The 21,646-nt window shown below is 42.2% G+C and overlaps 1 protein-coding gene across 2 annotated transcripts in view; it reads right to left on the bottom strand.

The window, feature by feature from the left end:
- Nucleotides 1-11,638, bottom strand: part of ARHGEF4 (Rho guanine nucleotide exchange factor 4) — a 122,547-nt gene extending 110,909 nt beyond the window's left edge. For both annotated transcript variants that reach the window (XM_053986240.1, XM_053986242.1), the window contains exons 1-3: nucleotides 10,116-11,638; nucleotides 5,986-6,318; nucleotides 549-678 (exon numbers count right to left, since the gene is read on the bottom strand). In XM_053986240.1, the coding sequence (XP_053842215.1) occupies nucleotides 549-678; nucleotides 5,986-6,318; nucleotides 10,116-11,576 (1,924 nt within the window). In that variant the 5' untranslated portion in view covers nucleotides 11,577-11,638. The remainder of the gene's footprint in view (nucleotides 1-548; nucleotides 679-5,985; nucleotides 6,319-10,115) is intronic.
- Nucleotides 11,639-21,646: the final 10,008 nt, after the last annotated feature.

Here is a 21,646-nt window from a genome sequence, read left to right as displayed (position 1 = left end):
ACATGATACTTCATGTGCACTCCTCATGAAAACACAGCATACTTGTTCTTTAGGGGGATTAAAAGTACAAAAAATTTCTGTCTCTAGAGGCTCATTTAGTTGCTTTAGTGCCTTATTAGCAACCTGAGAGGAATCTCACCAGGAATTTCACTGTAGTGCCCTCCAGCAAACACAAGGCTGAGCCTATTTCCTCTGCAGAAATCTAATTCAAGGGTGTGATAGAGGTGAATCATCGTAAGTGAGACAGGGTTCTCATGAGACAACACAATGCTTCTACATCAAGCATACTATCATTGCAAGGAGTGATCTCTTCTTCACTAAAAAGCTGACTATGCCTTTAAACAGCACCCTGTTCATCCACTCAAGGAGAAAACAAACCCGAATGTGAAAAGCACATGAAAAATTCAACTCTAAAGCAGATTTCTGCTCAGACATGGATGCAGCAATCATCATGAACAGGTTAGAATGCTTATCACAAAGTTTCCACATTCAGAAAAGCAGAGCTTAACTCTCTCCTCATTCCCACCCAGCCAGGCCAGCGTACACACCTGGAGTGGAGATGCGCTGTTTCCAGCCCACGCAGTCCAGGCCTGTCGGGGTGCTCTGGGAAAACGGATGCAGCTTCAGTGGCAGGATGTCAAAGGCAACAGGAGATGTGATGGATGGACTTATTCCAGCCTGCAACAGGACAGGGAAAGCAAAGGCAACAAACATTAAGTTTAGATGCCCTATTGGACAAAATACAGCATTCATCCCAGAGCACCTCTTCCCACCTCTGATACCTGCCCATATAAGTAAGCAGTATGTTAGTGGACACACATAGATGATTATGGCTAGAAACATTAGAAAACAGTGAGAAGGCAAGGAAAACTGCAAGGTGATAAAACCAGAAGTGGATAAGCAGGTACTGGATTCATACTTCACATACAACCACACACACCTCCTTTCACAGACAGTGTCACTCCTCCCTATAATGTGTTTCTTGTGGAGGGGGTTTCATATCACTACAAGGAATCATCCCCTCAGCTACAGAACTATTCCTGAAGCCTTGTGACTAATAGGTCCTCTTCTGGTATTTAACATGAAAATAAAGCTTTTTCCTTCAGAGATTTATTGGTACCAGTCCCCAGTCATATAGAATGTGGATAATAACATTTTTCTCTTCAGCTAAAGGTACAACTAAGAATTTGCACACTCTCCTCTACCTGGCTGATTGATTTTATAAAACTTATAGAACTTAATAAAACTTTGAAAACTCTATACCACTGCCAGATCTCATTGAATTACTAACTTTTGCTGGTTTAAAAGGGAAAGCATAGAGGTACATACACATAGCTCATGGCCTCTAATGCAGAATGTAGTAATTAAGGCATGCTGCAGATACGCTTTTATCCCTTTTTCCTTTTCTCTCTTTTCTCTCCTGTGGCTGCCACACACACAAAACATCAGTGGCTGGGAGATCAGCTGGTCAGTAAGCACAGACAGTTTTTCATCTCTATCACTATTGCCCCTTCCTTTTGCCACTGACATTCTGTTACAACATATCCATCCTTCACTGAGCCAGGAACTTGGCATATTGAGATCTCTCCCTCTCCCCACCAGCCCACAGCATGTACTATCAGCAGAAAGTCTGCTGACCAGCCTTGATGCTGAAACCTCTTCTGTAGATCGTCATTAGCCAAACCCTCCTTCCCAAACTAACCAGCACACAGTGCTCATGCAGCTGAGAGTGCTGCTGCTCCATGCCTGGGTTGGTTTTCTATTCCTGGACTTAACTTTCCTAAAACAAAGAGAACACTGCCAATACTTTGGCACAAATCACCATCTCTTGAGGGATAGCATGAACCCTGTTCAAATTAACCTGAGCAGTGGCTGTTTTTCTAGAAAAGTCACAGCAAAGTTCCAGTGGGAACACACACTCTTCTGGTGACAGTGAAAATCAAGCTTACTGGGCCACAGCTCTGAAAATGTCAAAAGTAAAGTCTAGGTTATTTACATGAAAGGTGATAGAAAGCATTATTGTTCTGTTTAAGACTAGAAAGCAAAAGCCTAAGGCTGTTACAACTGCAGGCTTCATTTTTATTAATTCCTGGGACATCAGAGCAAATTTTGGTACAGGCATCATTTGATTCCTATAGCATGGAAGCCTGTACAACCCTAACTCAGGAGAAGAAGCATTTTCAGCAGTGTTAGTAACATGTGAGCAGGGATTGTACAACCTACAAGGGAGAGGATGAGAAATGAGGGAGCAGACCATAGTAAAGGTCCTCTCTCCTGTATTTTCTACAGGAGGATCCAGAGGTTATTTCTATGCTCTTATGCACAGCAGTTCAGTCCCAGGCAGAGGCTGGGTCTCTGTTGTATATCCATGCCTTGTCAGGTGCACACTGGGGGGAGATGTTTCTCATTAAATCTCCTCCTCAAAGCGTATTCATCTCCCTCTTAAAGTCTGAGTTGTCCACAGTGCTCAAACCATGGTACTACACAACAAAACTTCATTTTCTCTTATTTTGGATGGGGTAAAATCAGATTTGTAGAAGTAATATTCAGGCAATGAGCTAAAGATCTATTTTTCACTGCTTCTCATTTCTCTTTCAAATTAAAAGAGCTTTTTTCTGCACGATACCCCCTCTGGGTATAGCCCCCTGATGAGCCTTTTAGGAATCTCTCTAATTTGGCAGTGCACTAACTGTGCTCAAACAAACACACATAGAAGCCATGTCTGTGCTTCTATTACTGTGCACTCAGGAGGCATCAAGCTTAAGAGCCAGGTTTTAAGTTTTTGTCAAAACAGGAAAGCACTGCATGGCAATAGACAGGCAGTTTAGAGCAAGAATAATTCCCAAAAGAGAGCCCGTTGCCATTACAGCATTCCATATGTCAGTGGTTTGAGGCATTGTCTCTGCTCCAGTTAGGGAACTTCTCCTGCATTAAAAACAAGCAAGAGGACCCCAGGCTACAGCCTAAAACCCATCACCATGTGAAGGGCAAAGCCTAAGGACAAGCAAAAGAATATAGAGTCATTCATAGCTATGTTTCTCTTCTTCCCCTTGGGCTGGGCAACAGTGGGGGTGTTGTATTAAGACTTTAAGGCCCCAGATCAGAAGCTGCTCAGCTTGTTACTGGCAGCATCTCATTGTAAAGGACAGCTGGGTCAAGCTTTGAGTTTGACTGGGAATTTACACAAGCTGTACCCATTTAAGGAAGCAGAGCGGCTTACTGGACCTAAGCAAAAAAAAAAAAAAAAAAAAAAAAAAAAATCCTACTATATATAGAATTGTTTGGAGGTAGCATTTTAAATGTTCTTGGTTTTGGTTTTTTTTTTTTTTTTTAGCTTATAGGTAGTTTCTTGATTGTTTGTCCATTTTTCCCTGTCCCAATTGCCAGCCCTCAGAGCAGCCTTATATTTCCATTATGCTCCTCTCTGTACATGGATCTGAATGATAGAGTGGTATGAGAAACCAGCACTTGAATAAGCAAGAATTCTTCTCTGCTCTGCCCCATTAAGTTGTTTCCCCAATATTGCAGCATTACATCACTTTGTGGGCTGACCTGATCTTGACTTAACACAATGTGACTTCTCACAACAAAAGCCACACATCCCAAGGCAGCCGTGTCAGAAAACATCAGACTTGTAATTTCAGATCTCCAAAGCCCCATACAGTCCCCTTGTTGCAGTCACAAAACCACAACAGACAATGAACATCTTACAGAGCTTCTTTTGGGATAACCTGTTCCTTCTTACTAAAAGGGATTCAGCATCCTTCTAAAACTGCCCTCAAACACTGCAGCTTGTGACAGCACTCCCAAGACACTTGGGAGTATGAATAAGCCAGCACTATTACAGGACCAGAGCATTGCAAAGACAGATTAAAATCATATGAAAATGGCACTGTGTGGTTATTATTATAAATAAAAAGCACAAGCCAAGAAATTCAGTTATAGGGGCATAAAAAAGAGACTTTGAATCAGTCCTCTCATTTTGCAACCAGTATTTTGCTTTCTTGGCCTGCCTACAAATATTAAAGTGTCAATAACCTACGTAACACAAATGGACAAAACCAGTAAACCCCAAACCTACCTACACACTTCTACCTAGAGAAGAATGAACCAGAAAACTGAGGCCCGAGAGCCCCCCGAGCAGGTGATTTTCAGAGAGGCCTCAGGGGCACAGGGGCAGCTGCACATCATGATGCAGCTGATTGCAATTTAGAGATAAGTTTGCACCCGAAAATAAGGGTGGAAATGCTTAAAGGAGAAGCTGTTTTCTGGCAGCCTCCAAATGTGCAGTCAATCAGCAGAGCAGACAGCATTCAAGCTGTGTAATCTGATGGCTCTAGGGGAAGCTATTGAGGGAACTGGTCACTCCTCTTAGCAGACTTAGTGCTCTCAGTGCCGGCCCACATGCCCTGCAGCACGGGCTAGATTTCCATCACTACCTATGCTTGTCGAGGAATTGTGAGAAATATTTTTAGATTTCTGTTAATCCCTGACCCTATGTAAGCCAGGCATTCACTTTCACTAGCCCACCTCATCCCTGCACAGCACTGAGCACTCAGCGAGGTAGAGAAGTAACCTAAGTAATTTATTTTTAATTTTTTTTTAATCCTAACATACACAAACCTCAAGAGAAATACTCATTGTCTCCATCTCATAGGTAGTAGGGAGCTGAGCCAGGGAAGCATCCTCACTGAACTAAGAATGGGAAGCACATCAGAGAATCATATCCAGCACTCATCCACACAGCAACTGGCAACACTTTGTGTTGAAGAGCCCAACACATACAAAATAGCACCGATTTTTAGTCTCTTTCCTTAAGAAGAGGAGAACAGAGGGCAGTTTTTTAGAATCCCTGTTTCTGGGATTGCCCTGTCTCACTGTCCCAGGTGTCTGTCAGTTTGATGGGAGCTCTCCCAGGTGGACAGGTTTTTTCTGGGCAAGCCATAGTGGGCAGGCCAATGTTTCCTCTTCACCATTCACAGAACTGTCTGTGCACAAAAGCTCAAGCGTATTCTGAAGTGGTGATAGGACTACTGAGGCCTCATCTCCTCCCCAAAATTGTCATTTTAATGTAATAACAACAAGAGACAGGCAACCAGGACAAAAGAGAGAAAGGGAAACAAATACAGATAACAGACCAAAACAGAAACCCCTGAGGTAAGCTTTTATTTGAGTATTTGCTACATGATTTCAAGCTTGATCAGAAACTTTCTCAATATTATTGTGAGAGGCTTCATAAAGCATCCCTTGATCTCATGTCTTTTTTCCCCAGAAGTATTGGGGAAGTATTCTTTTGTACGTATTAAGGCTAATTTTGGCTCTTGGACAGAGATTTGTGACTCTCCCTGAAGGGAACAGGCCTTAGCTCTGAATCCAAAAGTAACAGATGTCATCAGTGTGAGTCACAACAGCCACAAAGTTTTTCACAAGCAATCATAATGCTGAACTGAAAGTCTCCCTTAGTGGAGAGAAGAATATTAATAGCTAAAAATCCAAAGGCAATGTTCTCTTGAGTGTTTCACAGCAGGAATTTGCTTCAGTAGGAATTGTGGAGTTGGCCTCGGATACAAGGGAAGTCTAATTTAGAAGTATGTTATTAAAGTTATAATAGGGCAACACCACAGGGCACAGAATGAGATTTCATCAGTTTAATTTATATTGATTTAAGGAAACTGATTTGCTCCTTGCCTTCCCCATCACTCAGCTCACAAAGCAACCTGATTCTCTTGCATTCTATTTCCAACATCTCACAGGGCACGAACTGTTTGATTTCAGAAGCTAAGAAACCCACCACCTTCAGGTGTTATCACTCAAGGGCCAGTTTAGTGTTTCTGCAGTCTCCACAGAGCACCAGGCCCACAGAAACACTGACAGAAGTGGTACCAGACACAGGATAAGGACAGGAATATGATGACAGCAGAGAGAAGCAGCCGGAGCAGAGAGGAAGAAAATGCCAGGGAACAAGGTCGGTGTACGGCTTCTTACTTGTGAGGGGTCTTGTGGGAGGTGTTGCAATTGAACCCCTCCCTCTGGCTGTGTCTCCTTCTCTAGCTTCCTTTTTTGATTCCTCTCCATCCAAACATCATCGAAGCTGAAGCACTTATAGAGGGGTTTGGGTCTCTTCCTCCTCCTCTCTGGTATCTCCTTGGCTTTTTCATCTGGAGCAAGGAAGGAGAGCCTGCGGGCTCTGCTCTCCAGGGTGGAGGCAGGGCATGGTGGGACCCGGGGGGGCCTCCTTTTGCGATGGGGAACCCATTTCTTATTTGGCCTCTTTCCAGGTGCTGTTTGACATGGCTGTTTAGACTCCTGTTTTACACACTGCAGGTGAAAACACAGGGTTTGTTGGATGGGAATTTTGTTTGCTTCAAGTCAGTTTGAACAGAAGATGGCAAAGACCTGTTACTCAGCCACAGAACTAGTCAGATGAAAACACTTAGGAGCATTCTACCCTGAAGCAGCAGCTCTGCTATCCTTTGAGGGTGCAATATACACTCCCTGTACCCAGGACAGTGCCCTGTTCACCCCTGTTTTAGATGGCATATCACACTGACATTCCACCAGGATTTAGGTCACTCTGTCTGTATAATATTGTTTACAAAGACACACACGATGATGTTTCTGAAAATAGAAAAATGATCTCTTGTCTATTTCTGGTTTTCCAACTGTACTTCAGTTATACAATGTGAAAAGGCTTTGTAGGTCTGATATATTAAGCCCTATGCTTCCTGATGTGCTCTTTACACTTTCCATTTTATTTGTTTGATGCTGGGCCAAGAGTAAGAAATTGCACAGCTTTGCCCTTCACTCCCATTTGAGTGGTTGCACAAAATCTTAGTTTTTATACTAGAACAACTTGAAATCAAGTGTGCCCTTAGGCAACCAGCTACTACTCCAGGTAGCATCAGTGTGAGATTGAATAATATTTAAGGTAGGAGATAACAACACTGGGGAATGAGTGAACTCAGGAGTCTCATGACAAAAAAAATCCTGTGTCCTGACAATAGTATCCATCCAGTTTCTCACAGATCACTTGAAGAACCCAAATAAAACCTTCAAACCATCACAGACACTTCCTATCTATTTTCAACTAACCAACAATTCCAGGTCAATTCTTCTTTACCCCTTGTAAGACATGCCACAATCTAGAAAAAATAGATTGTGTGAAAAAGGTGTTTTGTGCCTAACCCCACCTCACTGGACAGGAGCAAGGAGAACATGTGAATTCCAAACATGGGACATTTTAGGACAGTTTGCTCTTGTCTGCTGAGTAACACAATTATGCAAGTAAAATCGTGCCATGAACAGATTAATTAAACATGTAGTGAAGGGCCTGGCAGATGGGCAAACTGGTAATGGTTCTGTCTTGCTGTTTTCAGCATAAAATCTTTGTCCTGGAGGAAACCTGGAGAATGTTAACCATTAACAGGAAATGAGAGAGGGGCTGGTGTGTGCTCCACCAGGCTCAGATGAGTTACTTACCTGAGTGGTAGCCAGAGGTGTCCAGGGTGAGCTGATCCAGTGCAGTTTGGCACAGCACTAACACAGATAATGCTGACACAGCTATAGAAATACCTGGCCAGGGCTGGGGAATAAATACAAATCCCCATCCTGGAGGGCACAATGGGAAAGTGAGCTCAAGAGCTTCACTATTACAGATATGTTTTCCACTAATGTCTTTACTTATGTGGAACAGAAAAAGACTTTTCTTCAAATTCACCCATAAAATGAATTTTATGATCTCTTTAGGAAGCAGCATACATAAGGAAGGCCATCCTTAGCGCCTTATAGATGCTTATAGATGATAATTATTTTGGAAAGACTTAACACTGCAAATGTACTTTTCCCAGTGTCTGTTGTATTTTCAGAAATTCCTGAAAATAAAGCTTTGCTTAAAAAATTCAGGGTGCAATTCTACTTCATTTTACAATGTCATGAAAAGGTAAATAAATAAATCTCTATCTATTTTAATAGATTAGATGTTGTGTTTTGAAAGCTGGGACATTTGCATTAATTTCTAAGCTCCAGCTGCATTTGTCCAATTTCAGATATCATATTCTGCAACCTACAGAAGAATCAAGAAAATGAAACTGTTTTTATATGTCTTAGATACCATTTAAAATTTTTATGGTTTTCTTTGAATAATTTAATCTAGCAATCAATTTAAGTAATTATTTATTTGCTCCTAATGCTTACATTATAGCATGTAGATTTGCCTTTTCAAGGCTTTACACATACCTCATCTCTACACTCTTTTCTAGATGTTCTTTTGAGCTGTAATTTATGGGTCAATGATTTTATTCATCCTCTGAGAGGCTTCATCTGTTGACAATGTGTATAGTCCAAGTCTCTCGCTTTTTCCTAGGCTGCAGTCTCTTGTTTGGAATGCAGTGTGCAGTATTAAGTTTGTAGGTTAAGCTGGTGCCCATGAAACAAAAGATTTTCAAATAAAGCTAAGCACAGAAAGTAATAAAGCTAATTCACTTCCCCTTTCCCCCCCTGGAATTCTGATACTACAGCTCTCACTTCTCATACTGCCACCCAAACACTTCTTTGGATTCCAGACAGCTTTAGAGAAAAAAACCCAAGCCAATCAACCAAAACACTTTCATTTGGGAATATGAGGAGAGGTTGAGAGAGCTGGGTTTATTCAAGCTGATAAGAGAGCACTAAAGGCAGTGTAAGAGCAGTCACCAATAATTTTGTATTTGCATGGATAATGGAATCAAGCTCTTCTCAGTAGTGCCAGAGAACGCCACAAGACAGTGGCCAGAAACTGCAGCTTGGAAAGTTCTTGTTGGGCATTATGAAAAAAAATTTCTCAAGGACTATGTTTCCTAGAGAGGCAGTGAAACCTTCAGCAATGGAGGTTTTCAAGACTTGGCTAGATAAAGCAATGGCTCTGCCTATCTTTGTTTCTATATAAAAAACAGGGAGTTTCTGTAAAAACGTATGGATAAAGGGCAGGATAAGACCATCTTGGAGGGTATCTTAAAGGCTTAATGTAAGCTGTGAGAGGCAAAAGACAACAGCAGCACAAGCTGTGCGAGGCTCATTTGAGTTGAACACAAGCAGCCCTCAGCTGTTATGAACTGATCAAGCAGTTCCAGATTAATGGACCCTCTGAAAATTGTCTGCTTCGGGTATGCAAAACTTCATGCACTCTCTCAAGTGCCACTTTTGACAATCTGCTAAAAAAAAAAATATTCTCCCATTTCTTAATGTCAAAACTTATCAGTAATAATGCTGAAAAAGTAGCATGGTCAAGGCATGTTCTGGGATCTCAGTTACAGCTCAGTCTCAGTCACTCTGGGGGGTTGTGCTTAGCCACTGAAAGAGACTCCTAAGCTCCCAGCCACTTACAACTTGGGAAATCCTCTCTAGGATTAAAAGCCTACTGATGGAGGAAGTCTCTGCTTTTAGAGCTCTCTGCCAATCATGAAATCCCTACTGAAGATCCAATCTGTTCCAAGAGATTCAGGCTGTGCAAAGGATTTAATGTGTTACCTGGATTAGAACAAAATACAACATGAAAAGGAGACCCTGAGCCTACAGTTTGGGGTTTTTTTCTGTCTGCTGTAGAAAAGGCAAAAGAGGACTTCTAGTAGCAACCAAAAGGTACTTGTGGTGACTGCAAAAGACACATGGTACTTCAAAAGACAGCTACTCATTGTCTAAAGAAAGTGATTTTACTTCTTAAAAAGTGACTGCTAGCCATAGGACTTGATATCTTTGTCGTCTTTCACAATGAGAAACTTGTTTACTATGCACCAGTTACAAGGCTCAATTCTGCCTTAAGAGGGGTAAAATCCAGCTTAAAACTGGAGATGAACACAGGGTGATGTCTGTACAATCTTTAATGGTGCTGTGATTGCTGCATTCCTTTGGGTTTTTGTAGCAAATCCTCCCTTTAAGAGTGCATCAATTCATACAGTCTTGAAACAGAAACAGAAAGAATGAGTAGTTCTACCTATCTTAGACCAAGAGGAGTATTTATGCACTCATCTAACCAACAAGCCATTGAGTCATTGAAGGGTTTCATTGGAATTCCTAAATCATAGTAAAGCAAAAGACTGCAAACCCAACCACTCCCTGATCATTCCCTGACAACAACTCACCTCATCTTGGAGCATGTCACTAATGGAAGAAGCTGTATTTAAGCTGATCTGGGATTGACTGCTTATGCCACTGTCATCCCTCTGGAAGTTGTCCAACGAGTGTAAGAGACTTCCTCTGGGTTTCAGTGTCTTCGGTCTCTCAGGAGCCTCCAGACTGCTTTCAACTCCAGAGCTGTTCTCAAGAGAGATCATAGAAGCGGCGCACACACGCCCAGGATAACGCAAGTTCTTGTGCTGAGAAGTGGATCGTGAACTCTGAGGTTTGGGACTCATGGGCCTACAAGGCATGTCTTTACCATCAGAACTGGAGAGCTGGGGACATGATGGACTTAACTGACTAAATGTCAACTGCAAGTCAGTGGGGCTAAATGGAGATTTCATCCAGTATTCCTCTAGAGAAGTATTTAAACTGTTGCTCAGAACCTCCTGCTGTTCATCACAGTCTGAACTCTGTGAGTATCTGATACCCAAGTCATGGGACTGTATTCGTCTTCTCCACATACGTGCAGGTAAAGAGACATCAACAGGCTCCACAGAGCTGTCAAAATAGTTGGAATTTGTTAAGGAGCCATTATCTGTTTCTGTTTTTAAAAAAGTGTGTCCACTGGAACTATGCTGTCGCTCCACTGATGTTAACACATGGCCACCAGTTGCATTAAGACTCTCCTGTGTGGATGATAAACTTACTAAGACAGGTCTTTTTAGTCCATCTGCCTCCTTGCTTTTTAGAAAAGCTTTCCAGGTGCTCTGGCGAAGTTTGGCTTTCTCCTTTTCATTTTTCACTGATGCTTTTGAGCTTTGCTCAGTTCTTTCCTTTTCTGGACATTTGGACTCAAATAAGCTTGAGAGGGATTTGTGTGCCAAGGCCAACCTTGTCCTGAACTTCTTACCCTCAGGCGTTTTGTTTCTTTTGTGTTCATTTTCAGGGAATGGTTTTCTAATCCCTGAATACTCCACAGGTTCACTGTCATTGTTTTCAGATGAACCTGAAACTTGTCGATCTGCATCTTCCATCAGTATCCGACCAGAGCCAGAGGCCTTCCTCAGGCTTAATCTGTTGAAAAATCCTGAAGGTCTCTCATAAAATAAATCATCATCATCGGAGTACTCAGAGGTGTAGCTTTCCTTCCTGTGGAAGACTAAACCAGAAGAACAACTTTTGAAAGACAGTAAACTTGCAGTGTCTTCATCATCTTTCCCAACATCCAGTTCTTCCATCTTTGCCTTGCTGCCAAAGATACTGCTGCTTCCCTGATTTTCCCATGAGGCAGGCTTAGTTTTCTTGAAAGATGTCATTTTTGGGAATACTAAAAACCTGGAAGCTTTTCCACTATTCTCATTCTTTGTTGGCTTTTGTACAGCTTTATAAAGACTGCTGTTACTCCCCAGGATGTGGGATGAGTTCTCATCCAGTTCCTCACTGTTAGCGCTGCAGGTACTTACACTGTCGAGGCCCAGCATGAAAGTGCTGTGGGTCTCCCTGTTCAGAGATTCATCAAAGACATCAGACACATCCAGACTGAGTGCACTGTCTTTGCTGGGGCTAGAGGTGTCTCCTGCAGGAGAGCCCTCCTTTCCTTCCCAAGGAGACGGTTCTCCACAAATACCTGTTTCTTCCTTTGAGCCATTACAGATTTCCTTTCCTTGCCTGCCTACTGTTTGTCCAGAGACCATGCTGGGCCCTTGAAGGCTGACACCAACACCATCTCCCTGCCACAAACTGCTTACACTGCTGCTCATTTCCACTGCCACTGCCCTGGTAATATTCAAACCTTCCTCTGTGCTTCGATGTGCTTTGAATTCCTCTTCCTTAGACACCTGGTCATCACTTCTTCCAGGGTTTCTAAAGCCTGACTTTCCTAACTGTTCTGTCCTGAATTCAAAACCCCTCTTTGTTCTGCAGGGCTCTTCCTCAAAGGCCATCACACCACTTCTACCCTGTGATTTTGCAGTGCTGGGCCTTTCAAGGCAGACACCAGCACCATGTCCCTGGCACACACTGCTTACACTGCTGCTGGTTTCCAGTGTCACTGCACCAGTCACCAATGCCCCTGCCCTGCAGGGCTTGTCCTCAGAGATCCTCACACCACCTCGACAGGGGGATTTTATAAATGATTTTTCACATGGATCTGCTAGACTTTCTGCAATAAGTGTATCACTGCCCTTCACACAACTTCCACTGGGGGATTTTATGAGTGATTTTTCACATGGATCTGTCTGAATTTCTGCAGTAAGTGTATCACTACATAGTGGTACAGCAACACTCCTGAATTCTAATTTTGCACTTGCTACTGTGGAATTACTACAAGGGAACCCTAAGGATGAAACTGCTTTTGTTTTTCCTCTTTTCTGTTCTGAAATTTCTGGTTTTACTTCAGCTGTATCCCTACCAGAGAGTACCTCTGCACTGCCAGGAATGGGGTGAGTGGCCAGAATTAGTTCTTCACAGTTCCAGCTTTCACTTAGAACTCTCTCTGGCTCGCCATGAATTTTACTGACAGTATGAGGAGACAGCAAATCCTTGCTCACTACATTTCCCAATGTTTCAGCTACCACTTCAGTAGGAAGGTTATCATTCAGTGTTTTGGATTGTAATCCTTTCTCCTCTGCAGAGACTATAATTAGGGCACGCTTTAATTCTGGAGTAGCCATTAAATCTCTTCCCTGCCTTATATAATCTGATCTGGGAGTCCTTTCAACAGCAAAGACACTCTCTTCATCCTTTCCTTTATGAGCAGGATGTTCATTTGTTCCTAGTTCTGAGTGGCTCCTTAAGGCACCAGTTTTGCAACTTGCATTTTGCTGCACTGACTCTCCGTGCTCTGCCCCTCTGTCACTGCCATCTGGTTGTGTTGCAGTTTCCAGGACTTTCCAACCAAAGCCAAGATCAGAAGAATCATCTGCCCATCTTTCTCCTGCCACAATCTCTGTATCTGACAGCTCAGATTCAAGGCCATTATCCTTCAAATGTTTGTGCTGTATTCCACTACTGGAAACATAGTTTACAGAACAATCACAATCTCTGCTTTCCATACCAGCAGGAATACCTGCATGTGAAGCTGCAGGGCTCTCAGTGTCACCAGTGTCTGATTCAACATCAATATAACATGGGAATCTGCTTGCTTCCAGATCTCTTTCAGCTTTGTACTCATTGTTTTGTATCAGTTCCTCAGTGCTTATGATCCCTGGATCACAATCCAGGGAAGAGGATGTCTCCTTTTGGTTTGGATTGTCCTCACAAGCATCACTCCATGTTAAGCTGTCAGCACAAGTACCAGCTGGCTCAGGGCTAAAGCCACATGTCTCTGATTTAGAGTGCAAATGATCAATGCACTGGGGAGAGGCTGCTGGTTGAGAAACCTGACACACCTTTGAGTCTGTGTCAGTATCAAGAAGAGATCTTTTTATGCCAAACTGGCCCTCTATTTTTATAGCCTTTTCAGGGCTTACAGTTACCTTTCCTAATTTTTTCCAAGTGTATTCAAAATCCAGCTCTTGAAGATGTAATCTGGAAGATGACCAACTAAATTTGTATGTTGGGTGAATACAACTCACCACACATTCTGTCTCCCTCTGAGCACTGATATTTTCAGGTTCACTGTGCCATGTTTTACTTTCTGTAATCTCTGACCTTGTGTGTGGTAGCCGAGGTTTTGGGTTGAAGCAACTCTGGTAGAAGAGTGAATCTGATGTCAGCATGGTCTCTGTACTTCCATGTTTTATCCTTTTATCTGAAGTGTTCTCACTGTCAGCTGAATTTCTCCTCCTGCATATTATACTGGACATAGACTCTAATTCACACTTACAGTCAGATGTCTCAGTGTCACTTTTACAGTTAGGCCCATTTTTTTCAAAACGAAGATTAGGCAAACTACAGCTTGGTGCTGCATCTGACTGGAAGGAAAACTGCTGTACCTCAGGAAAAATCAAACTTTCTGACTTTGCTTTGAAACAGGCAATGCTAAATATTGCAGGGTGTTCCTTCAGTCTTGCAACATTGTTTTCTGTAAGTACTGAGTTGGTAGAGGACTGCACTTCCCTGCTTTCTAACTCTGCCTTACTCTGCAGTGCTGTTACAGAATTTCTCTTTGCCTGTGATAAAATGCTCTCTTCATAGACTTGGCTCTCTGTGATGGAAATATCACTGGATAACGTTAGCTCTTCATCACTCAATTCTTCACCCTCTAACTCTGCAAACTGGATGCAAAATTCAGTTTTGCTTGGCACTCCTTTTATTTTGGAGGACAATTCCAGCTGCAAGTGCTGGGTGAAGTCTGGTTGCCTGGAGCTCTTCAATTCATGGAAGGTTTCTGCCTTTTCTTTGGGAAGATTGCAGCATAGGGTTTTTTTTTCAGTTAATAGGCAGTTTGAATCCAAGCAAGCATTCCCAGTTATGTCACTGGAAAGGGATTCTGTGTCTGATGCACTCTCATAAGGCTCAGTTTTTACATCTGACAAAGACCCACTCTGATGTGACACGGTTTCAAAATAATCTTCATCTGTTTCTTGGCTGGATCCACGGACCTCCAGCTCGGTTGTGCTTGGGGTAGAAGAACTCAGATCGTCTTCAAACTCTCCTTCACTGATGTAGTTTTCAACTGGCTGTGGGGTCTGTGAATAAACAAAAAAGAGTGATTTAGCAATGACATCCCACAGCAGCAGAGTAACATGAACTATTATTAGAAAAGGGACTTCAGAACACAATTAATTCAATACACACTGATGTCTTTGCAAGTTATACTTGATGTCTTACTTCTTTATGGTCCTGAGGTCTTTCTATTTCTTGCTTCCTTTTTTTTCTTTAATGTTTCTTAATGAATCCTTTTTTCATTTTCATAGGTAATTATGCAGAGGCCAAAATTTTACTTTTGGCCATATCTTTCATTACCAAAACACTTTTCACATTCAAATACATCAAATGGAAATCATCCCTTGCCAGTAGACGTAGAAACTCCAATGAATACATCTTCAAATCTGGGGAGGAGGTTTATGTGAAAAACCTGGGAAATAATTACTAATGTCTGCATTACAGAAATGTGGCATAAATATATACAGAATAACTGCACTTGAGTAATCAGATATTACCCGTACCAAAACTTGAACCAAAGGTGAAAAAGCTCTTAAATCTCATTTTCCAGAAAGCTTATGCCAGGAGCACTAAACGGATCAGTTATCAGAGCACATCCAAATCATTGCCTCTGAGCAGAAGGATTAAAACCACACTGTCAGTATTAGGAAATGTTTTTGTCACAGCCAGCTGACCCTGGGACAGCCTCAGTCTTCTTTTCTTCAACAGAAGTCTGGACATTTCTCAACTTTCAAGCAGAAAATGAAGTCACAGCAAAGTGTCTTCAAAGTTTCCTGAGGTAAAAATAGTACTTGCTGTCTGTCAGCTTCAGGTTCAGCTATTGTCAGAAGTTCTACAAATACACCCAACTGAGATACTTGGCTGATTTCAGCTTCAGTCCATTCATATCTAGAATGAGATGTCACATAAATATAGATGGCAGCCTTTAACCCTAATGTTGGATGCCTCTTTACCCAGGTTTTGGTGACAGTCCTCATTAGAATGATTCCCATATTTTAAAATCTGAAAACTGAGATAATGAACAATGAAAGAACAAAGCAAATCAAACAAAAAACAAAAAAAAAAAAAAACACCACAAGTGAATGGCATCCATCAAACTAGAACACAAGATCCTTTAGCCTGAGTTGCACATCACATTCACCAGGGTACTTTGTCACAGAGGAAGTATGAGTCCTCATATGGGAAGACAAATTGCAAATCACATCAAAGAACATGTCACAGAGTTTCTGATTTTAGACTCCAAAACATAGCATGTAAATTGGAAAAAGAAAGACACAAGAGTTATTTCCAAATGAGAATTTCTCAATAAGAAGAATTTTCTCTTGGCAGAAGAAGGAAAATTGAAATTGAATGGAGGAGGCAAGGGAGAGAATTCAGTACTTCAAAACAAGTCCAAAAATCACTTCTGAACCTGATCAAATTGTGCTGCAGTGGCAACACAAGTCACATAACCAGCAGAGCAATGTGTCCTTTACTGTGTGCAATCAGTAATACATGTAATTGAGATCCTCCAATAATGGAGGATGGCAAATGCCAGTGTCCCCAGGACAGGAATAACCAGCAGTGAGCAGCACAGAGCAGCATTTCACAGTGGGAGCAGTTGGCTCACACAGCAGTATGTGCAGTGTGTGCAGCAGCAGCTGCTCAGCAGTACCAGCTCTGCCTCCTCACCACTGTTCTGAACACAAACTTACAGACAGCAAGAAACTAAGATAAAAACTATTCAGGCAAGTAGAAGCAAAGTAATGAAGATGGCAAACTGTACTCAAGGATAATTATGAATTAAATTGTAAAAAAGTTAGGGCAGAAATTTCTTATGCTCCATCTATAATTCCAAACATAGCTATGTCAGGATATTCATGCTGTGACCCCTACCAAATTCATTATTTTTAATGGGTACAATACAAAATGATGCATTTAAAGGAGAAACAGAGGCCCCACAATTGCTTCCACAACTTGTGGGAAATAAGGAAACAACTTCTAGGTATGAAGGGCACCAAGTAATGCCAACCAGCAGTCTTGCGCTGAGCCCAGGATTGAACACAAGCCCCAGTGCTACTGAGGATGGAACCAGTGCCAGGATGAATGTGGCCGGGCCAAGTCTACCAGATGGAGCCCGGGATGGAGCTCCCGTGAGGAGCAAGAGCATGTGGAAGTTTCGGTTTCCACCAAGTCTAGCCAAGTCCTCTGCCTGAGAGAGAGGCCTAGAGCTCACCTTTGGTAGATCTGACATTCGTGAGGTCACTGAACTTCCCCTAATGCCCAGGGAAAGAATCCCTACAGGGCCAAGAACCTGCATTTTGTACCTTCTGCAGGTCTCTCAGTGTCTGTGGGAGCCCAGACTTTGCTCTGACCATGTGCTCTGTCACATGTGGTTTAATTTTCTCCCAACCTGTAGTGTGTGTATTTCATTAGGGGTTCTGGGACTACTTCTCATGGTGTTTTATTGGGATTTTCCTGTAGAAATTGAATTTAAAGGACTCAGAGCAGAAGGAGAGGTTTACAATGGGCTCTGATGTAGCTCTGTGCTCCCAACACAATCACAGGCTCGGGAACTGAGTATTTGTGCAGCAGTGATTCTCAGCAAGGCTACCCATTAGACAACAGCTCTTGTGCCTTTAATTTACATGAGATTACACTGAGAATATCAAAAGACCAATTATGGCTCTTTCTTGGGAAGAATTCTTGAGAAAACCCTCATCACCCATGGACAGAGTTGCTTGTTTATACATCTCTTCAATCTCAGAGCAGATAAACTTTTGGAAGACAAGGGCCTGGAATAAATGTGAAAAATGAGTACTGAAATAAGGTTTTCGCACTTCACAAACAATGCACAAAACACAGTAAAGCTCCCCTGACTGCTTTTGTCTTGCATGTCTCTTACCATCTCTGAAATGCGCCAAGAAAATAGGATGAAATTGAAGTTACAGATCTGTCTTGCTGTTATTACATGTAGCCATATATAATCATGTCAAACTAAAGTTACCAGATAAATAAACCTTGTGACTTTGATGTGTGAAGACCTTTATCTCCATAAAATAAGATACCTCCCGTCCAGGTTGCTCTCATATGTGACATTTGTTCCCATGGGCCAAGTCACTCTTTTCTTCTGAACATTTTTCATTTGGTGGGAAAGTCAGATATCATTTTTTTCTGTAGATCAGATTTGATATTTGAATATTTTTTTCACACAATATTATATTGCAGCAATAGTGAGTTTCTCAGATATTGTGTCTCCCTAATTTTCTCTGCCTAACACTTGGCAGGAGAGGTTAAACAGAAAATTGTATTACTTCAACTCGTCTTTCAGTGAAGAATTTTATCCTTAATTTTCACAACCACAAAAACAATCTGACCATTTAGATGGCTTTTGCTTTTACTTTGGATGCAAGTTCCCTAAGAAAGTCTGACTTGCTTTCCCACTAACTTGGACCTGACCCTACTTATCACCTCATTTCCAGCTCAAGGAACATCAGAACAGTTCTTCCCTGAAGTCAAGACAACATGAAAGCATTTCCAGTTGATATTTCAGGATTCAGACAATTGTTTTCTCCACAGGTGATGGTAACAACTCTTGAGTAGCTATCAATATACATTTCCTAAATCTTCATTCACACCTTGCTTGACTGAAAGGCACAGCCCAGTGTCTTTAATTTGCAATGGGATGAGACTAAAATGCAGCTCCCCTTTACAGGTGAGAGAAATCCACTTGTCCTCTGTGCTCAGTGCTTGCACATCGGGGAAAGGAAATTTACAATTCCCAGGACAGAGAGGAGGGAGTCATTTACAGGCGGTCTCATCCTGCAGAGTGCTGTGTGCTCTGAACTCTGCCACTTAAAAAGGAGGGAAGGAAAAAAAGATAGACAAAACCAGTGAACGAAAGTGTTCCTTTCACTGCAATATAAGGTTGCTAATACAGCTGCTTCAGGTTTCAGCTGTAATGTTGTGTAGGGTCACTTGTATTGGTTTGACTTTTGTCATGTATGTTTGAAAAATAATGGAATTACTGAAATGACTGAGTCTCTGGAACTCCTCCTTGGCTTCCCAGGGATTCTGATTCAGTTAAATTCTTAACTTTCCATGATAGCTAAACAGTTAATATTCTAACATGGTAGCATGAAACTCATCCAGCCTCTGTGTAATGAGAGCTGTGAAAAGCTGAGATTTTTCTACAACCATGTAGGGACTTAAGTGGCCTTGGGGTTTGAAAAGTGCTGGTCACAGAACTGTTATTGTCATTATGGATATTCTGAGCTGAGGGCACAGATGAAAAAAACAAAGGTGTATTCAGTACCAGGACAGAAACAGCATTTGAAATACCCAGTTTCTCCTTTTTGTGACTTTGATACACCTCTGTTCTGAAAGGGACAGTCTTGGAGAGAGAGGAAGGAATCTGGCCTCAGGGCCCTGGTCTCTCCAGCTGGGCTAGCAAAGGTTGCCCAAGATAATGTTGCTTCTAGGATGTTACTTGGATGTTCACCAGCTGGAAATGCCTCAAAAGATCGAAGACCATCAAGCCTTTCCAGAAGGACAGTCACAGAAATGGCTTTTCATGAACTAAATTATGTTCTTGGATTCAAAGCAAACACATCACAAAAAGTGTTCCCTTAACACAAAGTTTTGTCACAGAGGTCAGAAGTGGTTCCTGGCAATGATGGAACTGCCATCCCAAGGAACCAGTCACACCATCTCAATCACCACAGAGCTATAACAAAATAGTCCTTCACACGTATTTGGCAAAGAGATGCATACCCAGAATCAATGGCCTCAATTTACCTACACTTTTCCACACTTAAGTAAATGCAAAGCCTGTCCAGAAATCCTTAAAGCAAATTGGATGCCAGTCAGGGGTTGGATTATACATGGTATAAAGAGACACAGCCCTACCTGGGGGGAACTTTGTGTGGCAAATGAATTTGCATGTTAAGATTTATTCTGTGAAGAGTAAACAGAATTCTTTGGGGGAGAGCCCTCCCACATGCCCAGAGTTGTGTTTTTCAGGGTTCACATAACACAGAAGCACAGAACTTGAGAAAGGCTCTTCAATTGATGATGACACAACCACCCTTCAAAAAGCTGCCTCTGGGAAAGGACTTCAGACACAAGATGACAGTGCAGGGTACAGTGCAGTAGCTGTAACCCACCCCAAATCCCTCTGCATTGATCAACTGTGGCTGGAAAAATGACCTAGCAGAGTTTCAAATTAGGAACTACACAGAAAACATAATGTCAAATAGCCACAGAAGGTCCCTGAGGCTTCAAATTACCTTCCTGATCAAATCCAGATACCCAAGCTCTTTTGTTAAATTGCCTTTATTTACTGCTGCCTTGCAAAAACAAACCTTGTTACACTTAATGAGAAAGAAGTAGATTGAAAGACATTAACTTCAAACAAAACTTTTGTTTCTTAGTCGGCAGAAAACCACTTTTTCTGAATTGCCTGTCATTTCGGTGGATATTACAGGTGCTACAGATGTTTATGAAGAGCAAGCCAGCATGAAGAAGAGCAGATGCAGCACTGTGCCTTGATGAGGACTGCTGAGCAGGGATGCTGTTGTCAGCAGAGGTTCTGAACCTTCAGACTAGTTCTTCTCGGTGTATAAATGGCAATTTGACAGGCACTCAGGAAAGGAAAGGCACTAGGAATGAAAGCCTCTGCAGGTACTGGGGAAAGTGCTCTATAACCACTGAATGATGACATTTTCCTTGCAAAACATATTCAGTTTTTGATGCAGGACATGAACATTTGCATCTTAACTGCACAACAGGAAACAAAATTCACAGATGGATGAGAAAAGCAACTCCCTAGGAGGTTCTTGCTCCAGTGCAGATATGTATAGGCATCCAACAGTAATTTTGGCACTAAGCAGTTGGGTGACACAGATGTTTTGTTAATCATCTATGCACAGCAATAGCACTGTTTGCAGGGCTCTCAATCTAAAGTGGCAGCATTTTTATATACAGAACCATTTCTATATTAAGTCAATAAAACAACATTTTCCACAAAATATGGATTTTTCATTGCTCCCAAGAGGTGCAGTTAAAAAATCTCTCAAAGCCAGTTGTGTAGATTTGTGAGAACTCGCACTATGCTAATGACTCCTGGCATGAGGAAACAACATGTGATATCCACTGCATGTCCTGCTCTAGTTGTATTTAGTGCCTTCACTGGGAAGCCTCCAAATGGTGAAGCAAGTCCAAAATCAGCAGGTCTAGGTGAGCAAGGCTCTGGCAGCTACCATCACTCGAGCTGGTGGTGCCAGGTGAAGGGAGGAGGGAGGACTTGGATCCAATGGCAAAACAAGGCACAGAATCAGTGAAATATCTGAACATCATAACAGCACCATAACTCCAAAACTTCTCTGTGTTCCCACCACCAGCTGGAGTGCTCTGTTTCTGCTCAGAGCCCTGATTAACCTGGCCCCAGAGGTCACCTGGGCCGCCACCACGGTGTTGTCATATGACACTTGATCAGTGCAGGACTGCAAGAGCAGACAAACACCCGAGGCAGTGGGTCTGCTGCACTCCACAGCTTCTCCAGTTCTGTTCAACAAGCCATTCCCAACATAAAGTTGGGAAAATTATAAAACCATTTTTATTGTGTTTTTATTAAAAACCCCCACCTTTATAGCCCAAAGCCAAACCCGGCATCTCCTCTTTGACACTGCCACTCCTGCTGGCACGCAGAGCTTAGCAGAAATGTTGGCCAAGATGTGGGGCATTCCAGAGTGTGGGATCTGGGAGCCATCTAGAGGTGTAGAGGCGCCTGGGCAGAGCACTTTGCACAGACAAATACACACTGCCCCTAATAAACACAGGCTGCATTGCAGTGCCTTATCATCAAATCCCTCAGCTTTAGTTCCAGAAAGGTAGGACTGCCCAGCAGATGAAGAGGTGAGGCAGTAAGGAGGCATAAAGGTTTCCTGTGTTAGGCAGAAGATAA

Source organism: Vidua macroura, chromosome 10, assembly GCF_024509145.1.
Source record: "Vidua macroura isolate BioBank_ID:100142 chromosome 10, ASM2450914v1, whole genome shotgun sequence".
Taxonomy (NCBI): Eukaryota; Metazoa; Chordata; class Aves; order Passeriformes; family Viduidae; genus Vidua; species Vidua macroura.
This window is presented reverse-complemented; position numbering and strand designations above follow the sequence as displayed.